The sequence below is a fragment of the Helobdella robusta genome (genome assembly GCF_000326865.2).
Source record: "Helobdella robusta unplaced genomic scaffold HELROscaffold_11, whole genome shotgun sequence".
Taxonomy (NCBI): domain Eukaryota; kingdom Metazoa; phylum Annelida; class Clitellata; order Rhynchobdellida; family Glossiphoniidae; genus Helobdella; species Helobdella robusta.
In genome coordinates this window covers 3,090,491-3,110,716 of record NW_008703617.1, presented here as the reverse complement: position 1 = coordinate 3,110,716, position 20,226 = coordinate 3,090,491, and the positions used below count along the sequence as shown (strand labels likewise).

Here is a 20,226-nt window from a genome sequence, read left to right as displayed (position 1 = left end):
TTGATGCAAGCAGGACAAACAAAATTAGACACTTTAGATAAATTACCAATTATTCATTTACATATAACTAAAGTTAAAAAAATATTAATATAAATTGAATAACAAACAACTCTTCCTATAATTAGAAATAATTTTTTAGTAGTTCAACACAATCATAATTTCAAAAGTCTTTCTAAAACATTAAGATGAATGATTCACTGATGAGACATTCATTGTATGAATGACTCAGGCAGATGAAATAACTTTTAATAATCAAAAACGTTTCCATGTGAATGAAGTATTTATACACACATCAACTACAACTAAGCTAGTAACCAATTCGATGGTAGTAAATATTGATATATGGCGTGACACATAAAAAATACTTGAAATTCCTTTCATTATGGTTAGTATCATTTAAAACGGTGATTAAACAAATGCACATCTTGATTACTCAGGTAAAAAGTACTAGAGTTATCTATTAAGTAATTAATGATTATGCAATATGAAACAGATCACTTAAGTATGAATGGTGGAAAAAAATATATTAAAACAAATAAAAATTCATGAGACAAAAGATAATAATTATAAAATGTATGACACATTTTATCAAATAGTACTTGTATGCATAAAAACCTTCAACAGGCTTTCCCAGTAAATTGTCATCATCTTCCTCCTCATCTGCATCTTCAATTACTGCTTCAGCTCTAGGTTCAGTTACATCAGTAGAAACATCGTCCTTCTCATTTTGCTGTGTTGGACTGCTGGTGACCACAGCATCTTTATAATCGTCAGCTGCTTTATCCTTATCATAATAATCTTCATCATTGGTATCGTTATCATCGTCATCATTTTCTCCAACTTCTGGAGCGTCTGTAAAATCGTCATCGTCATCTTCATCGTCGTCATTGGTTGCAAGGTGAGGTTGTCTTTGCGTGTCATCATCTTTATGTGAGTGAGCATCTTGCATTGGTGAAGTTTTACTGTCATCATCTTCTTCTTCCTCCTCATCATCATTAACAACTCTGCTGCTGTTGTTGACACGTTGTTCCTCATCGATATCATGGATGTCTTTGAGAGCATTCTGCTGATTGCCATCGTGCATTTCCAATGTATCAACTTTGTGTGCCTCCTCAACAATTGTCATATCATCTACCTATTTGGCAAAATTAGCTCAATCAATCAATCAATCAATCAATCAATCAATCAATCAATCAATCAATCAATCAATCAATCAATCAATCAATCAATCAATCAATCAATCAATCAATCAATCAATCAATCAACCAATCAACCAATCAGTCAGTCAGTCAGTCAGTCAATCAGTAAATCAATCAATAAATCAATTTATTAGGCAAACAATCAGTAAATGAATAAATAAAAAAAAATCAGTTCATTGCTGAATATATTGTAGTAGTAGTAATAAATACTAGCTGGTAGTAGAAATAGTAAAAGGATACAAAATTAACATTATCAATATAAGAAGCTGTGACAGCAGTAGAGAGAAAAGCACTAAACTGAAATTAAGTTCAATGAGAGGAACAAACACATGGATGAACAAAATAAAGTAAGAGTGTAATTTTGTGAAACAATATAGTGATGCATGTTTTATGAAAAAAACTTAAATAAAAATAAAATATGGATGTATTAATACATACATACATGCATACATGTATACATACATACATACATGCATACATACATACATACATACATACATACATACATACATACATACATACATACATACATACATACATACATACATATATACACACATACATGCATGCTTACTGCCAGCAAACTTATGAAAAAAAGGAAATACTTTAAACAACAGATAAATAAATAGGTTGTTAATAAATAAGTGTACATTGTAACATGATTCAATAAATGAGAAATGAAAAAAGTGTGTGTGGTTTAATATTCCAAGCATGTGCACATAATGAGAACTATGATGATGAAATCCTTACCTTCATTTCAGAAAGGGTTCTATCTGTTTCTGTCAGTCTTTCATCTGAACATAAAATATCGACATTAAAAAAAAACATTTAAAATATACGTAAATAAATCAAAAAACGCAAACGCTGGTTCTCATGGAATGAAAGAAAACTGATTTGACTGGATGATAAACTTGGGTTACATTGAAAACATCAATCAATCAATCAATCAATCAATCAATCAATCAATCAATCAATCAATCAATCAATCAATCAATCAATCAATCAATCAATCAATCAATCAATCAATCAATCAATCAATCAATCAATCAATCAATCAATCAATCAATCAATCAATCAATCAATCAATCAACCTACTGTCAAACAAAAATACAACAGCACTAGAGTTCTCACTCTCCCTCATTTACATCAAATCACACTCTTATGGTCACATGCTCAAGCGCTCATTCTCTATTCATAAACAGGCTACACAAAACATGTTATCAGTAAGGGCTTACCATCTTTATTAGCAGGAATAACAACTTCCTCTAGATTATCCCAATCTTCTAAATCAGGATCAACTTTACTCTCATTCTTCCTTTCAGCTTGATTTTCTTCAGGATATTCCCTCTTCACTTCTGTAGCAAGACCTGTCATTTGAAGGGTGACATTTTAACAAGTGTTCAATTTGATCATGAATTCATTTCATTATAATGAATCTTATTATTTTAAATGTTCTTCTGATTGATAAGCACAAGTTAAGCATATTTTCTAAAATATAAAGGTTGTCAGCATGAAACAGTACATGATATTATGTGATATTAGTTCAGTGCTATCAAATCATTTTCACCCTCTTAACAAATGAGATGCTCCTCACATATGAATTTTAATAAAAGCAACAAAATGAATCAACAACTTGTCAAAATTTAAGGCAGTTGTAAGAATTAGTAGTGAATAAGAATAGGAATTAAATACAAATAAACAAAACGTTAATGCATGTCACAAGTTCCAACAGTCTGAAAGATAAATTCAAGTAGAATAATTCTCATTGAACAATTGTTAGCAACATAACAAATAAATACATTGTAAGGATTGTACACAACACAGTAAAATACAATGAGACAACAGTGAGCTTTAATTCTGTGGAGTACATAGATAATGTTTAAATGAGAAGATAATGAATGTATGTATGCTTTAATGCTACAGATGCTCTATGTATCCAAATAACAATGGTAAGATTTAATTTTCTGGATGGAGATAGAAATTGTAAGCAGAAATAAACTGATAAATTTATGGCCAACAAGTTAGAAGGAAGGTAACAGACAGAAAAAGTAAGCTGGTGAGAAAAAATTTAGTGAAACTGCACAATGTAAGATATAATACATATATGCCATTAAGCAGTCATACAATCATGATGATATACCATATTTTCAGTATAATAAATGATGACAGTGATAATACTAGAGAGATGATAATTTTGTTAAAAAACTTTCAACTAACTATTCAATAAAGTGGCTGTTGAAGCATTCACATCAGGTGGAACATCCACTGCAGTAGACATGGCATTCAATGTTCGTGCGGTTGTCATCGTCGTCGTTGTTGTTGCTAACGTGCTATCCTGTGTCTCAAGCTCATTCCTAGCAACAATACCACGTGCAAATGTAGTTGTTGGCGTCAGACCATACATAGTAGGGGTCATTGTTAAGAGGGATGCCATTGTGGAAGGTGTGTCCTTTTGTTGCACTTGAGTCAACGTGACTGGTGTGTGGTATTGCTGTTGTTGAAAAGTGTACGTAGGCTGTTGCAGATTTTGCTGCTGTTGCTGTGATGTCGTCGTGGTTGCATGTTGTTGTTGAGTGTTAGTCTGCTCGTCAGCTTGATAAACTTTTTTGTGCACTTTGGTTTGGAATTCTTCAACCTAAACGCAAAAATTTTAAACTTTATTATAATATTCACATTTGAAATATTATTTAGTAGACATATTACCTACTCACTTTATATATGAAACACTTCACATAAAAAACATTGACATGCTTCATGATTCAAAAATCTAAATTTACATCACCACTGATTCTACAGTTACTGATTAGATTGAGTAGAGAGTTTAAAAGGTTAATCTCAACAAACTTTAAACCAGTTAAAATTTAAAATCTTAAAAAGTGAAATATGTAAAAATGTAACTTTCACCTTCAGATAAAAATGTGATACATTTAGATATTTAACTCTAACCTTAAGAGAAAAATAATTTTTAGAGCAATTTGATAAAAATAACTCTGGTTTGCATTTATTATAATGGAATGTCCAATGTCTTAATCATCTAGTAACCATGGCAATCATGATCCTAATCTTAGTCATTATCAGAATTGTTATCATCTACATAATTTTCTAATAGTTCTGTTACAACAACAGACCAATCAAATTTACTAAAATTAACATCTGAATGGTGTCTTTATAATGACAACATACCACTATAATAAATAGTAACTTTGTTAATTAGTTAGTTACATGGAACAAAGCAACAATTACACAGTATTACAAATACCCAATATTTGTTGTAAATAATGAGAACACAGCAATGATTATTTGCAAAGCCACAAATCAGCAAGGCAATTTTTAATACAATGACCACAAAAATCTAACATTGCATTATTATTGCTATTATCATCATCCTCATCTCATAGCCATTGTCATAATTAATCTGCCTCAAACGCCCAAATTATATTACACCACTATCTCACATTACCTCTTCAAGTTGTCATTTCATCTTTACACCAATTTTTCATCATCGCAGACAAGTACAAACACATCAACATCACACCATCATCCAGCCAGGCATACACAGAAACATGCAACCAAAGAAACATACAGCCAAAGAAGGAGCCCTAAGATTAATCTCTTGATTAGTGTTAGGGTTGATGATCTTGATGGTCTTCTTCTCCTTCCTACCCAGTGTTGACTGCTGCTGAGCTTGGCTGGTTATGGCAACATATTCCTCGTGGTACACTGGTAGACAAACAGTAATTGTCTCAATGAGAATATTTAGAAAAAAAAACTTGATAAATTCATGAATAAACTGTAACTTTTGAAACAGAAATAAATATCAAAGTTAATAAAATTTCCTGAATGTCATGGCTAATAACAATTTTCCAAATGTCAAAGTTAATAAAATCATTAGCAGGCAATGAAATTTTTAGAAAAAAAAAAAATATTATAAATTGCAAATAAAATGAATGGTGACTGACTGATTGGATTCCTGGATGCAGGCCTGGGAAACCTGTGATTGATGGCATCGATTGGTGCTGTTGACATGACACAAGTTGGAGTTACACTTTGCCTAAAAGTGTACTGGGCTTGAAGAGCTTCTGGTGCATGTGGTTGTTGCAAATGTTGTTGTTGTGAAAGTTGTTGTGAAAGTTGTTGTGAAATTTGGATGTGTTGCTGTTGTTGTTGGGATACAGGCATGAGTTGTTGAGCCTGTTGCTGTTGTAAATGTTGTTGCTGTTGGTGTTGCTGATGTATGTATTGCTGTTGCATGTGCTGAATGTGTTGATTTTGAACTTGCTGCTGCTGGTGTTGTTGCTGTTGTTGGTGAGCAAGTTGAGTACTAGTTGCTTGTTGATTTCCCAAATGAGTTTGAGGTTGATGGTAGTAGAAATGTCCATGTTCTGGCATGAAATGAGGAGGCATGAAACTTGAATGCTGAGATTGAGGCGTTGATGCATCATGTCTCGAGTCAAATTGTTGCTGTAGTTGTTGTTGATGCTGTTGTTGCTGCTGCTGCTGTTGTAACTGCATTTGTTGCTGTAGTGCCTGCTGCTGTGGATTCACCATCATCACTGTAGGTGGAATGACAGAGCCAGGACTTTGCACTATATAAAATTGACCTTGCTGGAAAAACATCAAAGTACACTGACTGAATTAACTTGAGAGGTTATTTTAAAAATAAAAGTTTATCATACGAAAGGATTTGCAACATGCCAATTCCAGACAGGATGCCAACATATATTAAAAGAATTTAAATAGAAAATTAAGCAGAAAGCTATTTATTCAAAAACAGATAACAAAAACAGATTGAACATTTTAATCTACAGACTCTCAAAAAACATTTTGTCACAAAAAATACTAACGGGAGGAAACCGATAAACCGGAGCCACCATTGAAGATCTCACCATCGACAAAGTCTAAAAAAATTCAAATGAATTTATATAAAAAAAAGTCTAAAGACTAAACAATTTGAGTAAAAAAAGAGATTTAATAACTGAACTAGTAGTCAATAAAAAAACTAAATCACCTCAGGTTGCTGGAACATCTGAGCATTCTGTGCTAATGATTGGTAATACAATGATGATGTGTTAAATTCCATTGCTGTAGTGTCTGGGATTTGCTGACTGCCAAACATGCCAGACACATTCATTTCTGAGCCCTGATTAGGCACTATTGTTTGAGAGGTTTGTACCAATCTCTGTTGGATTATAGCATTGCTCGGGTATGGTCCTCCATTTCTGATAATTTGAGGTGCTGTCGGCGTCATAAATCGATTGCCAGAGGCATTTGATGATATCTGTTTAAAATTAAATAAATATCCATACAGCTGTTTGAAGTTGATATACTATTTAATGCAGCATTATAAACTGCCCTTTTTTGCAAACAAGACCATAACTGACTCAAATTCTTGAAAATAATTTTTCATCTAAGTTCTATTTAAATTATTTAAATCAACAAAGATGAATTAAATGTTTTATGACTGCAAAGATATTTTTGTGAGTAACTATGACTTTCATATATAAATTTAATAAATATACTTTTATATAACTTGGTTGAAATTACACAATTAATTTCACAATCAATATAAACCTTTTGTGACAAACAGGTATATCCCTTACAATATTATTATTTAGCTAATTTATACTGAAGTGAATTAAAAGATCCTGTTATACTTATCCCATTGTAATGCACATAAATGATAAAATGGACATAACCAGTTTTTAAAGTTAACCAAGTAGTATGTTGTTTGATTACAACGAACACAACCAACCAAACTAAACTAAAACAAAAATCTCTAATTGTAATTTAATTTTTAAATTATTAAATCATTTACTAATTTTTTAATATCTTAGATTGGATTAAACAAACAGAAAGATTTGTCAGATGACAGCCATTTTTAAAAAAATATGACTTACAAGTTTTATAACAATTTATATTTAATTATTTAAAGTAAATTAACAAACCTGAGGCATAATGAAAGTCGGTCTGCCATTGGGCTTTGTGTGACTGTGATCTAAAGAAGACAAGACAAACAAAAAGATTGATTTACTTTTGAAATAAGTAATAAAAAAGCCAGAACAAAAGTTGTATTTAATAAACAAACTGATTTGGTAAACAAAAATTAAAACTAACTAAAATTTTCTTGCACATTTCCTCCATGGAACCCTGATGTCACAAACATCGAATACCTAATAATTTTAATTAGTTAAATGATTATTTTCATTACAAAATAGGAAAAATAACTAATCACAAAATTTTCAAAGCGCAAAAGAAAAGAACAAAAAATCAAAAACGTCAATTACAAAAACTAACTGGCTAGCCGACGTGGGAGGTCCCGAAGTCCCAGGAGCCGCAAAGCGATTCCCCTGTTGTTGTCCAATACCATTCATTGTTAGTCAAAGTTTGGGAGGGGGCCTTTATGGGCAGAAAAAAGAATCATACTGGAGTAAATCCGTCGGAGGAGTTTTAACGAAAATTGATTTTAAACTATACTAAATAAACTCAGAAAATCACAATACCAAATACGTCTCAACTATTTTTTTAAATGTTTATATTAATAGATGAATAGCTTTTTCAGATTAATTGGATACAAATTACGGCGAAAATACTTTAACAAACATGGCCTACTCGGCACTTAAGAATTCCCAAAGATAACTAATAATTGTTATATGAAATTTCATTACTAAACATTACGCTAAAAATTGAAATAAATGAAAGTATACTATATATATATTTATAAATATTTTCGTGTGTGTGTGTAAAAAATATAATAACATAAAAAAATAATATATTGGCCATAAATTGATAAAACGCCTTTCACACAAACCGAGGTTATGAAAATTCGTCGGAACAATTATGCCTTAATGAAGTGCAAGCACAGCTGTACAAACAAATGTTCTGTCTGCTGCGTTTTAAGTTGAGCAAAGGCTCCCAACAAAAAAAAATATGTTTATTTTCAATTTAATTCCAAAGTTTTTTGAAGTTTTTGATAACAAGATGAGATAAAATTTTCGCAGAGTTCAAATGAAAGAATTTGTAAATGGACGCATTATATACATAGAGTCTATACATACTTTTTAATGTTCATAAAAACTAAAAACGTAAAATTGGATTAGGATAAAAAACACCGTATTAGAAAAAATTAATCAGAATAATACACTATTACATAATTAAACAAAAAATGAACAAAGTTCAGCGCTTTGCAACCACCAACCAAAATTACCAATCCATCAAAAAAAATCAAACTAATCACATCCCATCATCCCAAAACATCACAACACATCCCATTACGAAACATGAAACCATAACAACACATCATTCTTTCTGAGGAAAATAAGGCAGTCTAGAAAGCAATCCGCTATCAGGGGCAGGAGTCATGATGACCTTTTGCAAGACCTTGAATTTGGGATGGAGGGCGTCACGACACCACAGGAAGAAGAGGCTCTCGCTCGTCGTCAGGAATGCTCCTGCTTCGCTCATTCTCTTCAGAGAGTACATCCTGTTCAATCAATTATTTGATTAAACCAATAACCATCTATCTATAAATGAATCTTAATGTTATGATTAAACTAATATCTCCAACAAAACATTTGCTACTTAACTTTACTTGGTATATGAGTACCAAAAAGTTGACACTCACTGAAATATTAAAATAAATTTTAAAGTAAAGAAAAAATAAAAATGTCCACACAAACAGACAAATGAATTTTTAAATAAACATGTTGTAATGAAAAAAAAGACATGAAAAAAGCATACCTGTCAACCATGGATCGAGATGTAACAGCATCCACAACAACATGCACCTCATACCGTTTCTCAATCAGATCAAGAACTGTCTGTAACACGCATGCATGTGACTCAATTCCACAGATAACTGCTGATTTCACTGACATTGAGGATGATGTTCATGAAGTTATTATAGACCATAGTAATATTTTAAGAATTATAAACAGCAATATGCACCTGACAATGATTGTAAATGCTTCTCAACATCAGGAACCAACATTGAGAATTGAGTCTTGGTGAATATTTTGTACTTGCTGACATTAAGCTCTTTCATGGTGTTACCTAATCCTGTAGAAAGTGTGAATGAGGAAAATTGAATACACTCTAAACAAAAACTTATTTAAAAAAACTTTCTATTTTGAAAAATAAAGTAGAAATTAAAAAACATTTATAATGTGATTTATGTGTCAGTTAATTTTTTATTTGTTTTTTACTAGGGTTCCATAACTTTATGTTGATTTTACAGTTTTACTTAATTCATTATTTGAAATTCAAATCGGAAACTGAACTAACATTTAATTAAATCATAAATGGTAACCTTTGGGGTAATGTTCAGTGACAAGGACGGGAATCTCCAATTGATCTGCAAAGGTCAGCATCCTTTGAACGACCTTGATGACCGCAGGTCCATATGAAATTATGTTGCGAAACTTTTCCTGCATGTCACACAACAACAGGGCACTGCCCTTTGGGGTCAATTTACCCAAACCACGATTCATTCTCATGAAAATTAACACAATAGTAACAATACAATATTCAATCCTTTTCAATTTAAAATTTAAATTTTAAATTTAATGAAAAACAACAGGCGATTTTTGTATTTTTACTTTTTTAGTAGATGGTTTCTTAAAAATGCTAAAAAATAAGAAACATATCGCATGTCATTCAAGAAAGAACCTACAATTTCATTCAGTTGAAACTCACTTACATCATTATTACATTCTGTTCGACACAGATCAAATACTAAATTCAAAAATTTTGTCTAACTCTGCAGTACGCAAAAAATTATATGTTCACTTTAAAGATACAAAAGATAAATAAATGTTTTTAGTATTCTTTGGATTACAAGTTGAGTTACATTTTAGATTTTGTATTATCGTTTTCTTTGTTTCGAAAAGTTTTAAAAAAGTTAAAAAAAAATGTCAGACAAAGCAGCAGAAGGAAGCAAAGAAGAATTTTTGAGCTTGCCACCATTTATTCCGTACAGTCAAGATTACGAAACTTTCAGTGATAAAATTTCCAGAAAAACTTGCGAAAATCCTTTGGTTCCTTTTGGTTGGTGACCTTTCCTTTCACTTAGTTTTCTTTTCCTTTTTATCTCATATATAATTTTTTATAAATTTAAAAAAATTATTATTATTTTATTCTGCGATTCATTTATTTCTATAATAAAACTTTTCTGAAATTCAAATAAAAACAATACTGATAGTGCTACATATTACTATGACATGATTTTAAAATATGATTAATCCAGTTGTAATTGTGTAATTCAGTTAGTAGTAGCAGTATGTATACGTATAGATATGAATACCTTTTAGTTTTATATGTTACACAACTTTCAAACATTTTAGTTCTTAAAATCTTTAATATAAGTAATTAATAATGCCTTTTAATTTTAGACTGTACTATAAAGTATAAACATAGTTATTTTTTTTCAATAGTCGTTATAATTATAGTTCATATTATAAACATGTGAAAATTTTGCTATTATATTAGAATTATAAGAATTTCTTTAAACATTTCTTTTCAAAATAGGTCTTCTTGCAACAATTGGGGCTCTGACTATTGGCTTATATTCCTTAAAGAAAGGTGACTCGAAGTTATCTCAGAGGATGATGAGAATGAGAGTAATGGCTCAGGGTTTCACGGTACTTGCCGTCATGGGAGGGGTCTACATGCAAGCCACCAAAAAATGATGGAAAACTATATCAGTTAATTATTTCATGGTTCATCATTAAGCTTGTGAACAATGATGAAAAAACTTTTATTCTGTAAATGTGTAAATGTAAACTCAATGAATAGGTTTGAGATAATGTTATTAAATGAGTGTTTCATCACAATAAAATGTTGTTAACTTGGCATTAGTTTTAGTCCATGAATTACAAATTACTGTCAAGAGATAGTTAACTGCTCTGCAATTTTGATTTATTAAATCTTCTGTGTTTTAATTTGATTTAATTAGAAATAAGCATGTATATGCTGGTAGAACTACTCAGATTATGATTATTTTGGTACGTACAAACATATATACATTAGCAACATCGTGTGCTAAGCTGATAATGTTCTTAATTTATCTGTATATATTTTTTATTTGCATGTGGTGTAAATGTGTCACATCATAGTGGGTTTTTACGTATGCAACGTTGTATATAAATTTTCATCATCAATTTTCTCTGTTGAGTTTTTTTTATTATAGTGTATATGTTGTTAGATTTTTTCCTAGTTTATTATTAAATTCTTTGATTAGAGTGTTTTGGATTTGCAGAATGAATAGATTAACTGTTTTAATCTTTTATTAACACGTGTAAATATTCGAAATAAATATGTTGGTGTAATTATATATATATGTATATGTATGTATATATATATATATATATATATATATATATATATATTATGTAAGTATAACATATATACATAAATAAAGTGTGGTGTTTTAAAATTTTTAGAATGTATTGCAAGCTAGAAGCAATAAAAATATATTGTATTTTCATAAATACATTATGTATGTTTGTGTGTGTGTGCGCGTGCATATGTACAATGGATATATAGAGATCTTTAAATATGATCATTCGTTGTATGGAATAAAATTTAATTCGTGTTTAAAATTAAATAGGAGTAATTAATTACAGTGTCATTAAGTACCATGAGTTACCATTATTCATAAGCCAGATTATTATAGATATATAAATTATAATGTAAATTGAAAAATGAATCGTAAACGTCTCAGTAAATAAGAACAATCTTCATTTTATAAAGCAACGAAAATTTAAACGATGGAAATAAATACAGACATGATCACAATGACAAGCACACTCACAATATAAATTTGGTTTGCTCCAACACAATATGTAAACAAAAATCATCATTTTTATACTTTTAATGTAAAATAAAACTTAAAATTGTTTTAATTCTAAATCAAATTTATCATTGTCTATAATTATAATTGTGTAATGTCTACATGGTGTTTTTTTGTGTTCAAACTTTATACAGAGCATGTGTATTTGTGTGTGTGTCTGTGTGTGTTAAAAGTGCTGAATAGATTTATGTGATTTTTCAAATCAATTTTAAATTACTTTTTAAGTTCTAAAAGCTGAAATATTATGCCTTTTATTATGTTTTCGAAATAAACAAATTTACAAATTTAACTGATCAAGACGATAAATTTATAAAAAAAATTTAAATAATATGCACTGATATTTGAATGTACACTATATATATTTATATAAATATATATATATATATATTTCTATATAAAAATTTACACGTATCACACGTCAATAAATAGTTACATCTTTAATATCCGCATCACTTCGCATTGCTCAAGCAGAGCTGGTTAACTGTTAACAGCATGTGAGTTTTGTAAATTAATGAAATTGATCGTCCAACGTCACATATCGTTGTTTAGTTAGGTAGGAAAAAAATGTTTATTATGGCATTAATATTGTGGCATGTTGTTCTCCCTATGTTGGTTTGGTACTGTGTAGTTGGGGCCTGTCCTGGCGTTTACACTTGGAATGGACCTGAAGTGGCCAGTCTTCGACGTCGTGTTTGTGTCAAAATTATCGAATGCGTTCTCCTGGACACGGTAACGTGAGAACTGATCAAAGTGCGGGTTGCTACTGTTGGCGACGTCGTTTATGAAGTAGCCGTCGTTCAGCTGGTTGTAGTTGCTGATCCCACGATCCTGCAACATTGCCGCTCCGAAATTGTTATGAATGGTTGAGGTTGCGTCGTTTCGACTAAAGTATGTGTCCAAAGGCATTCTAGAGGAATCAAAGTGATCGGCTTCTCCTCGACTGTACGGCGAAGAACTGTAGGGAGACTCGTTGAAATTGTTGTTTCGAGAGGCTTTCAAAATCGGCGTGAATGTCTTAAAGTTACCAATATCTTCATAAGTGTCGTTGACGGACAACTCATCCTGCTGCTGCCGAGTGGGACGCTTTGGGAGGGTGTTGATTGATTTATTTGGAGGGTACTTATCCGGAGAAAATGGCTTGGAGGCGGTTTGATCTTTTGAAGTTTTGACAGGGGAAGGACTGGAGTATCCATTTGAATATATTGGTGGAGTTGTCGGGAGCTCGTTGGGAAGGGTTATGAGGGGTGGCGTCGGTGGATTGCTGGCAGGAGGGTCCAGCTTGTTTGATAGGGGTGAGGATTGATAGGGACTCAGTAATCCGTGGGTGCTGTCTGTCAATTTTATCGTAGTAAAATGATGTTAAAATAAATTTTTTACTTGTGATAAAATTAAATAAAATTCTTTGTAAATTTTTCCTGAAGAATGAAAAACATATTTTTAGAATGATTTATCACAGTTTGAAAATAGTTTTATTCAATCTAAAGAAATAAATTGTTCGACATAAAAAATAATTTTCAAATAAAAAATTTGTTAACGTTTTCTCCGTCTGCCAACGATGAAGACGATGACAACGACGACGACACAGAGGACAGTTCCACACATGAGGCCGGCCACGATGGCGGTCAGTCTGGTACTGCTGTCTGTCTGATCCGACTGCCTGTCTGCTACTGATGACGTCATGTCTGTCGTCATAGGGAGAACCGTTTTCAAGACGACAAGTTTATCTGAAATTATTACGTGGTGAAAATTTTGTTAATTGAATTGTTAATGTAGGCAACTATGAAAACGGATAATGTGCAAAATGCACGTAAAATTCTGCCGCAACTTTGCGAAATAAATGGCTATAATGGTTTCAATATCCGTGACAAGTTACAAGTCAAGTTTAAACTTTGTCGCCAAAAACATAAAACTAACAATCACGTTAATTTCATTTGAAAATCATCACAGATACGAGTAGCACTTTTATATTATATCACCACGCATTGAAGATGACCATAAGCGCCATAAATTTCAGCGATAAATCTCTGGAGTATTTTTAATTGAAATAAGAAATTCCAGTAGGAGAGAGCCGATAAAAGTCATAAACATAAATAACCTGACGATCGAACATGAAGAAAACCTCGGAGTATCGATTCGCCCTAAATACAAGTTACATTCTTATACGCATTCCTTTCTTGCCTAAGTGGTATGTTAACAAGCGTGTATGTATGTACATTCCACATACATAAGTAATTGCGTGTGTGTACCCTACGTAAATGTTTATACCCGAGTATGTAAGTATTGTGCCTCTATAGGAATAAAAAAGGCCGATTTGTTTACATTTCTTTGCTCACATGAAGTCTGAACGTCTATTTTGTGCGTAAAATTAAAAAACGCGTTTAAATGTTAGTTTAATCGTTGGCTGTGGATGCCTAGCTTATGTATAAGCATTGAGCAACTAAGGAACCTGCATGTTTAACCTATGAATGTAGTGCATAAAAACAAATTTTAAAATATTTATTAGTACTAACAAATAATGAAATAAATAAATAAATATAAATCTATGTAAAATGTATATATATATGTAAGCAAGAACACATATGCATAAAAACACACACACGCGCGCGCAAACATACGAATAAACTATTTTATGTAGCTTACCACTGATCTTATCATCATTTGTTAGATTGGAATCACCGATGTCATCGTCATCGTCGTAGTTGTTGTCCTCATCGTTATTCTCGCCTATCGGTACATCTCTATTTCCGGCTTTACGGTCATATTTATGATTTTTTTTACGATCGACAGACGAGTTATGGAGGGGATGGCGAGCATCGTCGTCGCCATCTTCATTAGCGTCATTAGTGTCGTCTACACCGCTGATGACATAATAATCATCGTTGATGACGTTGTTGTTGTTGATGTTGTTATTGTTGTTGTTGATGTTGTTGTTGTTCTTTCTTACGGCGTTCTCGTCATTACTCGCTCCGTCAAATAAATTTTTTCTGGCCTCGCGGGTTGCCGAGTTAACTTTGGAAAGGTTGCCCTGGTTACGTTGACGTGATGATGACGTCGGCGATGACGTATTATTCGATTTGACAGGATCTGTGACGTCATTCGAAAAAAATAATAATTTTCGGCGTACAAAAGAAAAATTTTCTTTAACTTCATTCAATCAATCTCATACTATAGAAGCCTAGAATGTTTTTTAAGGTTTATTTTCAAAATTTATTCAAACATATTTTCACGCATATTCTCATATTTTCTTAATCTACCAAACTGTTCAAAGGATCCATCAATATATGTAAAATGTTACATCACTAAATTACATGTAAACTTATGTAAACCTATGAACGCAAATCAATTTTGAAATTTGAACGCTTTGAATTTTTCAACAAAATGCAAAACCGTTGTTAATTTTTATTTAGAAAAAAATTTAATTACGAAAATTAATTGGAAAAATAAATGGTGTTTTCAATTTTTCAAAAGTTGCTCTACGTTTTTTTCTGTTTTGTTTAATCCTCCGTGCAATTAATCAACAAATTCTTTTAATCATTTTCACCGCGGTCTGGTTTTATTTTTCAATTTCTTTATTTCAACATTTTTCATTTAAAAAGTTTGACACGATCAGCTATTAATTCATTTATTCATTCATACAATTGTTTGTTTTTTTGTTCGTTCGTTCATTCAGTCGTTCGTTCATTCAGTCGTTCGTTCATTCAGTTGTTCGTTCGTTCGTTCATTCATTAACCTCTTCAAATAAGCATTTAATCTTTTTACATGATATACAGTAAATATATACAAATTGATTTCATTTGTTTCTTTACCTCTTACACACTCACAGGTGCACCTAGCCAGTACAAAATCAATCAAAGAACGGAGCGCTGAATTGACTAATGACTACCTGGCCTGACTGACTCTCATTAATTAGTCTCAGAAGCCACTTAAAGAAAGATTATTTTTTTCTATTGGAGGAAAAAAATTATGAAAAAGATTTCGAGATCTGTCAGTGAATAAGTACTCATTGTTCAGCCATCCAAAAATCAACAGACAACCAAGTGGAAAAAATTGTAGCCAATCAGGTATCAACTGTTCAATTAAATTAGGACCAATTAAAAAAGAACAGCTTTTCAATCGCCAATCAACGTTTGATCGAACAACATATCACGACCAGCCTTTGGCCAATCAAATTCAATTAACCAATCATTAACCAATCATCAATCTACATTAACAAATCATCAATCGTCCATCATCCAATCATGATCCAACAATCAATAAACCATTAACCGATCATCAACCAGATATCAATCAACAATCAACCAATCATCAACCGACCTGAAATGAATTGGACCTCACTAATGAGCAACCACTCCATCTTATGGTACATCCAGAGTTTCAAGTAACTGCCCACGTGATCATTCAGGGGTACTTCCGCCCACTTTACGCGTTTTCTGACGTCATCATCAGTGTCGTTGTTGTTGTCGTTGTTGTTGTAATATTCGATGAAGCGTGTTTTTTTATAATTTTTTCCGTCTGAGCTGAAGAATATTTTCGCTAATGAGAAACATGACACCTGTTTTGATGTTGTTGTTTTCACGTTTTGTTTGCTTTGTGTGTGTGTGAGCGTGTGAGTGTGTGTGTGTGAGTGTGTGTGAGTGTGTGTGTGTGTGTGTGTGTGTGTGTGGTGTATGGTGGATTTGTTAAAAGTTGTTTGTTTATTGTCTTTACATGTCTTATTTCAATCTTTTGTTTTCGTTCATGTGTTGATATGTTTGTTTGTGTTGCAGTTGAATGCAGTTTTAAATTTTTTGTTGATGCTTGTTTATGTTTTGAAAGGATTTTGATCAATAAGTAACTAGTTAATGATCCAACAAGTGAATGAATCATCAACTGAGAAATTTAATTAATGGACGTATCAGTGAAAATGAATGAACGATTTGAAAAATGAGTGGATGAATGAACAGACGACTGTATGAATGAATAAATGAATAACTTAATAAATAAATAAATAAGTGTATGAACGAACGAATGAATGAGTGAACAAATGAATAAAATGATTGATTGATGACAGCAGGAACCTCTTTTTTGGGCACGTAGTTGCAGTGTACAGACAGAGATTTAAACTTTCGCAGCGTGTCAAATTTAAAAATAATCTCAATCGGCTCACCATACTTCTTATTATGATTATTATGATTATGATTATTATTATGATTATTATTGTTATTATTATTACTACTACTACCATCGTCATAATTATCAAATACACGTCTCCTCCTCCAGCCGATCCAATCTTCATGTACCGGCCTGCTAGCATGATTATGATGATGTAGAGGAATGTGGTGCTGATGATGATGATGGAGAAGAAGTTCATGATGATGATGGTGATGATGTTCATCATCGTCGCGTAAATTCTCTAGAAGGGTCTGCCTCTTGAGCCCCGCTGACCCGATGACACCGTCCGTCAGAGCTCCCAATCCATTCGTCAGGTAGACGTGGTGCTGGTTGACGTTTATAAAGTTGTTGTCGATGTAGTTGATGAAGTTTAGGCTGTGGCTACTGTTGGTCGTAGGGCTGTTGTGTTTGTTGTCGGCGTCACTGTTGGCGTATTTCTTAGAGATGAAATTGTTGCTGTTGAAGTTGTTAATGTTGTTGTCGTCGTCGTCATCGTGTTGAGATTGCGTAATGATCTGCCCATCATAGATGCGGTCATACAAATGCATGTCAGACCTCCTCCTATCACCTTGGTACATGCTGTATGATACCAAACCATCTGTTGTGTGAGAGTGGTGATGAGGAACAACGTGTGACGATGATGATGATGATGATATGAGAGATAATGATGATATTCACGTCAGTCAGTGATAGGCATGAATGAAATAGTTGCCAAAATAATAAGATCAATATTTAATAACCTGATGAGGATTGCCAATATAGAAACGGAATGCTGAGAACAAAATGCGTCACAAAGTAAAAACGCTCATAAACTAAAAACACAATCAAGCACAGGCATTGTCATCATCATCATCATCATCATCATCATCATCATCATTGTCATCATGGTTCTGTTTCGCAGTGGCTGAGTTCATTTGCAAGCAAATCCTTGCCCATCCCATGCAACGTTTCTGACTCGTGGCTTCACTCGCATGAACGCAAGTAGTGTGAGATTGCTGTTGTTGTTGAAATCTCTAAAAAAAAATTACGAGAATGTCCTTCATCACCATCTTCACAACCGCCTCACCTTTCCAATCGCATCCGTAGACTTCCAGTGTGAGACAGACCCTTTTCGATTTGGAATGGCTGATGGGGTGGACGCGCACCCTCCTGCCGATGACTGGCGGCATGATGTCTATCAGCTCTACTGAGTACGTGTTGCTGTTACCTTTCATTTTCTACGTGGAGTTTTTATTTTTGCGTGATTTTCAGGCCTCTTATATAATTTTAATTACTGAAATGAAATATTTGAAAAGTTTTAGATAAAATTTCAGTTAATATTTCAATGACATTTCATTTAAAATGAAATGTGCGTAGTGGTAAAATTTAAAAATAGAAATTTATGTTGTATACGAAAAAAATTTTGAAAGGACATTGAAAGTTTAGCTACCAGCAAATGAATGTATGAATGAATGAATTATTAAATAAACAAATAATCAAATAAATAGAAAAATTACTAAACAAACAAACAAATACATTTATAAATAAATGTACACAGAGACTTGTATAAATTGTATATATTCATATAGTAGATCATTGATGTTCAATGTTTTTGTTGTTGGCGCCGGAACGCTGCTGAATCATCATTAGTCTGGCAGCCAACGTATTGCTAACCATGCCAATAAAACGAATCCGCTCGATTTGCACCCGTCAACGACACTCAAACAACTACATTTAAACAAAATTAAATTTTAAAATTATGGATCTTTTATATTTTAAAATAATGGGAAATTTAGTTTAGAAAAGGTACCACTGTTATCTTCTCCATACAAATGCATTAAAACATTTTTGATTAACAGCTTGTTGATGATTGATTTAGCATCCCGTCGTCATGGCAAACCATAACTCGTTCAGCGTCCTTCCAGATTAAAACAACATTCTAGTTTACAAAGTCTAAATTTATTTTTCCATTACCAAAATTGGGAAGTTTAGCGTCGGGCGCAATGTAGAGTAGAGAAGCACGCAGACTCACAAAACAAGGCAGTCTCAATGATTTATAGGGAGAAACGCAAGGGACAATAGAGTATATTATATTATATGGACTGTGACGGATGTTTTGCATGCGTTTGTATTCATCTGTATTACAATTCTGCCTGCGTTGTGTGTTCGTATGACGCAGCACAAAATTTGTGTACATAATTTATGAGCAAAAAATGCGTGAATATAATGGTATATTGAAGTTAAACTTCGGATTTGAACTTCCGATTGTAATATGATAACGTTTAGTTGGTTGAAAACATTTCAGAAAAAAGTTAAATTTCTTTTTGTTTTTTTCTCCCATAAATTTTATTCAACAAAAACTGGAGTAACGAAAAGCTTTTACAAACTTTTCGGGTTCACCCTAAACCAAAAACGACATTTAAAATGTAATAATATTTGTGACAGTAAATATGATATAAGCAGACATCTATATGAAAGGTACAAATATAGGTATGATATATCCAGATACATACATAATAGAACGCAGATACATATGATTATATATTATACGCAGATATATATCTGATATTTGTATGCGTGTGACGATTCATATATGACCTACATATTATTTATTGGTGTCAACTTTTAACGTTATGTTGAAACGGTTACGCTTGAATGGCTGTCATTGGATCAATGATGATGGTAATGATGAAGATGATGAGGTAATGAGGCAATGAAGTAATAAGGATGATCATGACGCTGGCTGCTGATGCTGACTATAATGATGATGACGATGACAAAGTTGATGGTGACGTTGTTAATGATTGTTAAGATGGTGATTGATATAATGGTAATAAAGAAACGAAAAAATGTTATAAAATACACACACACTCACCACACACACATACACACACACACACACACATATATATATATATATATATATATATATATATAACCTTATTATTATGATAGTCCTTGTAGAGATACCAGGGACCTCCATCTTCCCTCTGGTAACTCAGGGCGTAGTTCTCTGTGTACTCCTGACCCTGTGTGTGTACATGTGTGCGT

General features: G+C 32.4%; 3 protein-coding genes across 3 annotated transcripts; 1 reads left to right on the top strand and 2 right to left on the bottom strand.

Moving 5' to 3' along the window:
- Window positions 1-8,118: 8,118 nt before the first annotated feature.
- HELRODRAFT_185291 (hypothetical protein) lies at window positions 8,119-9,971 on the bottom strand. Its single transcript, XM_009012909.1, has 5 exons — window positions 9,895-9,971; window positions 9,505-9,686; window positions 9,144-9,254; window positions 8,937-9,066; window positions 8,119-8,679 (listed from the first exon to the last, which is right to left on the bottom strand). Exons 1-5 carry the CDS (start codon window positions 9,897-9,899, stop codon window positions 8,496-8,498), a joined length of 612 nt encoding a protein of 203 aa, XP_009011157.1. The 5' UTR covers window positions 9,900-9,971; the 3' UTR covers window positions 8,119-8,495.
- Window positions 9,972-10,105: 134 nt separating this feature from the next.
- HELRODRAFT_72617 (hypothetical protein) lies at window positions 10,106-10,882 on the top strand (the record flags this gene model as incomplete). The annotated part of the gene is made up of 2 exons (XM_009012908.1): window positions 10,106-10,241; window positions 10,722-10,882. 2 exons carry the CDS (start codon window positions 10,106-10,108, stop codon window positions 10,880-10,882), a joined length of 297 nt encoding a protein of 98 aa, XP_009011156.1.
- A 579-nt stretch (window positions 10,883-11,461) lies between these two features.
- Window positions 11,462-18,410, bottom strand: HELRODRAFT_190219 (hypothetical protein; the record flags this gene model as incomplete). Its single annotated transcript, XM_009012907.1, has 8 exons — window positions 11,462-13,376; window positions 13,581-13,769; window positions 14,686-15,129; window positions 16,360-16,597; window positions 17,103-17,198; window positions 17,267-17,366; window positions 17,470-17,794; window positions 18,263-18,410. 8 exons carry the CDS (start codon window positions 18,408-18,410, stop codon window positions 12,625-12,627), a joined length of 2,292 nt encoding a protein of 763 aa, XP_009011155.1. The 3' UTR covers window positions 11,462-12,624.
- Window positions 18,411-20,226: the final 1,816 nt, after the last annotated feature.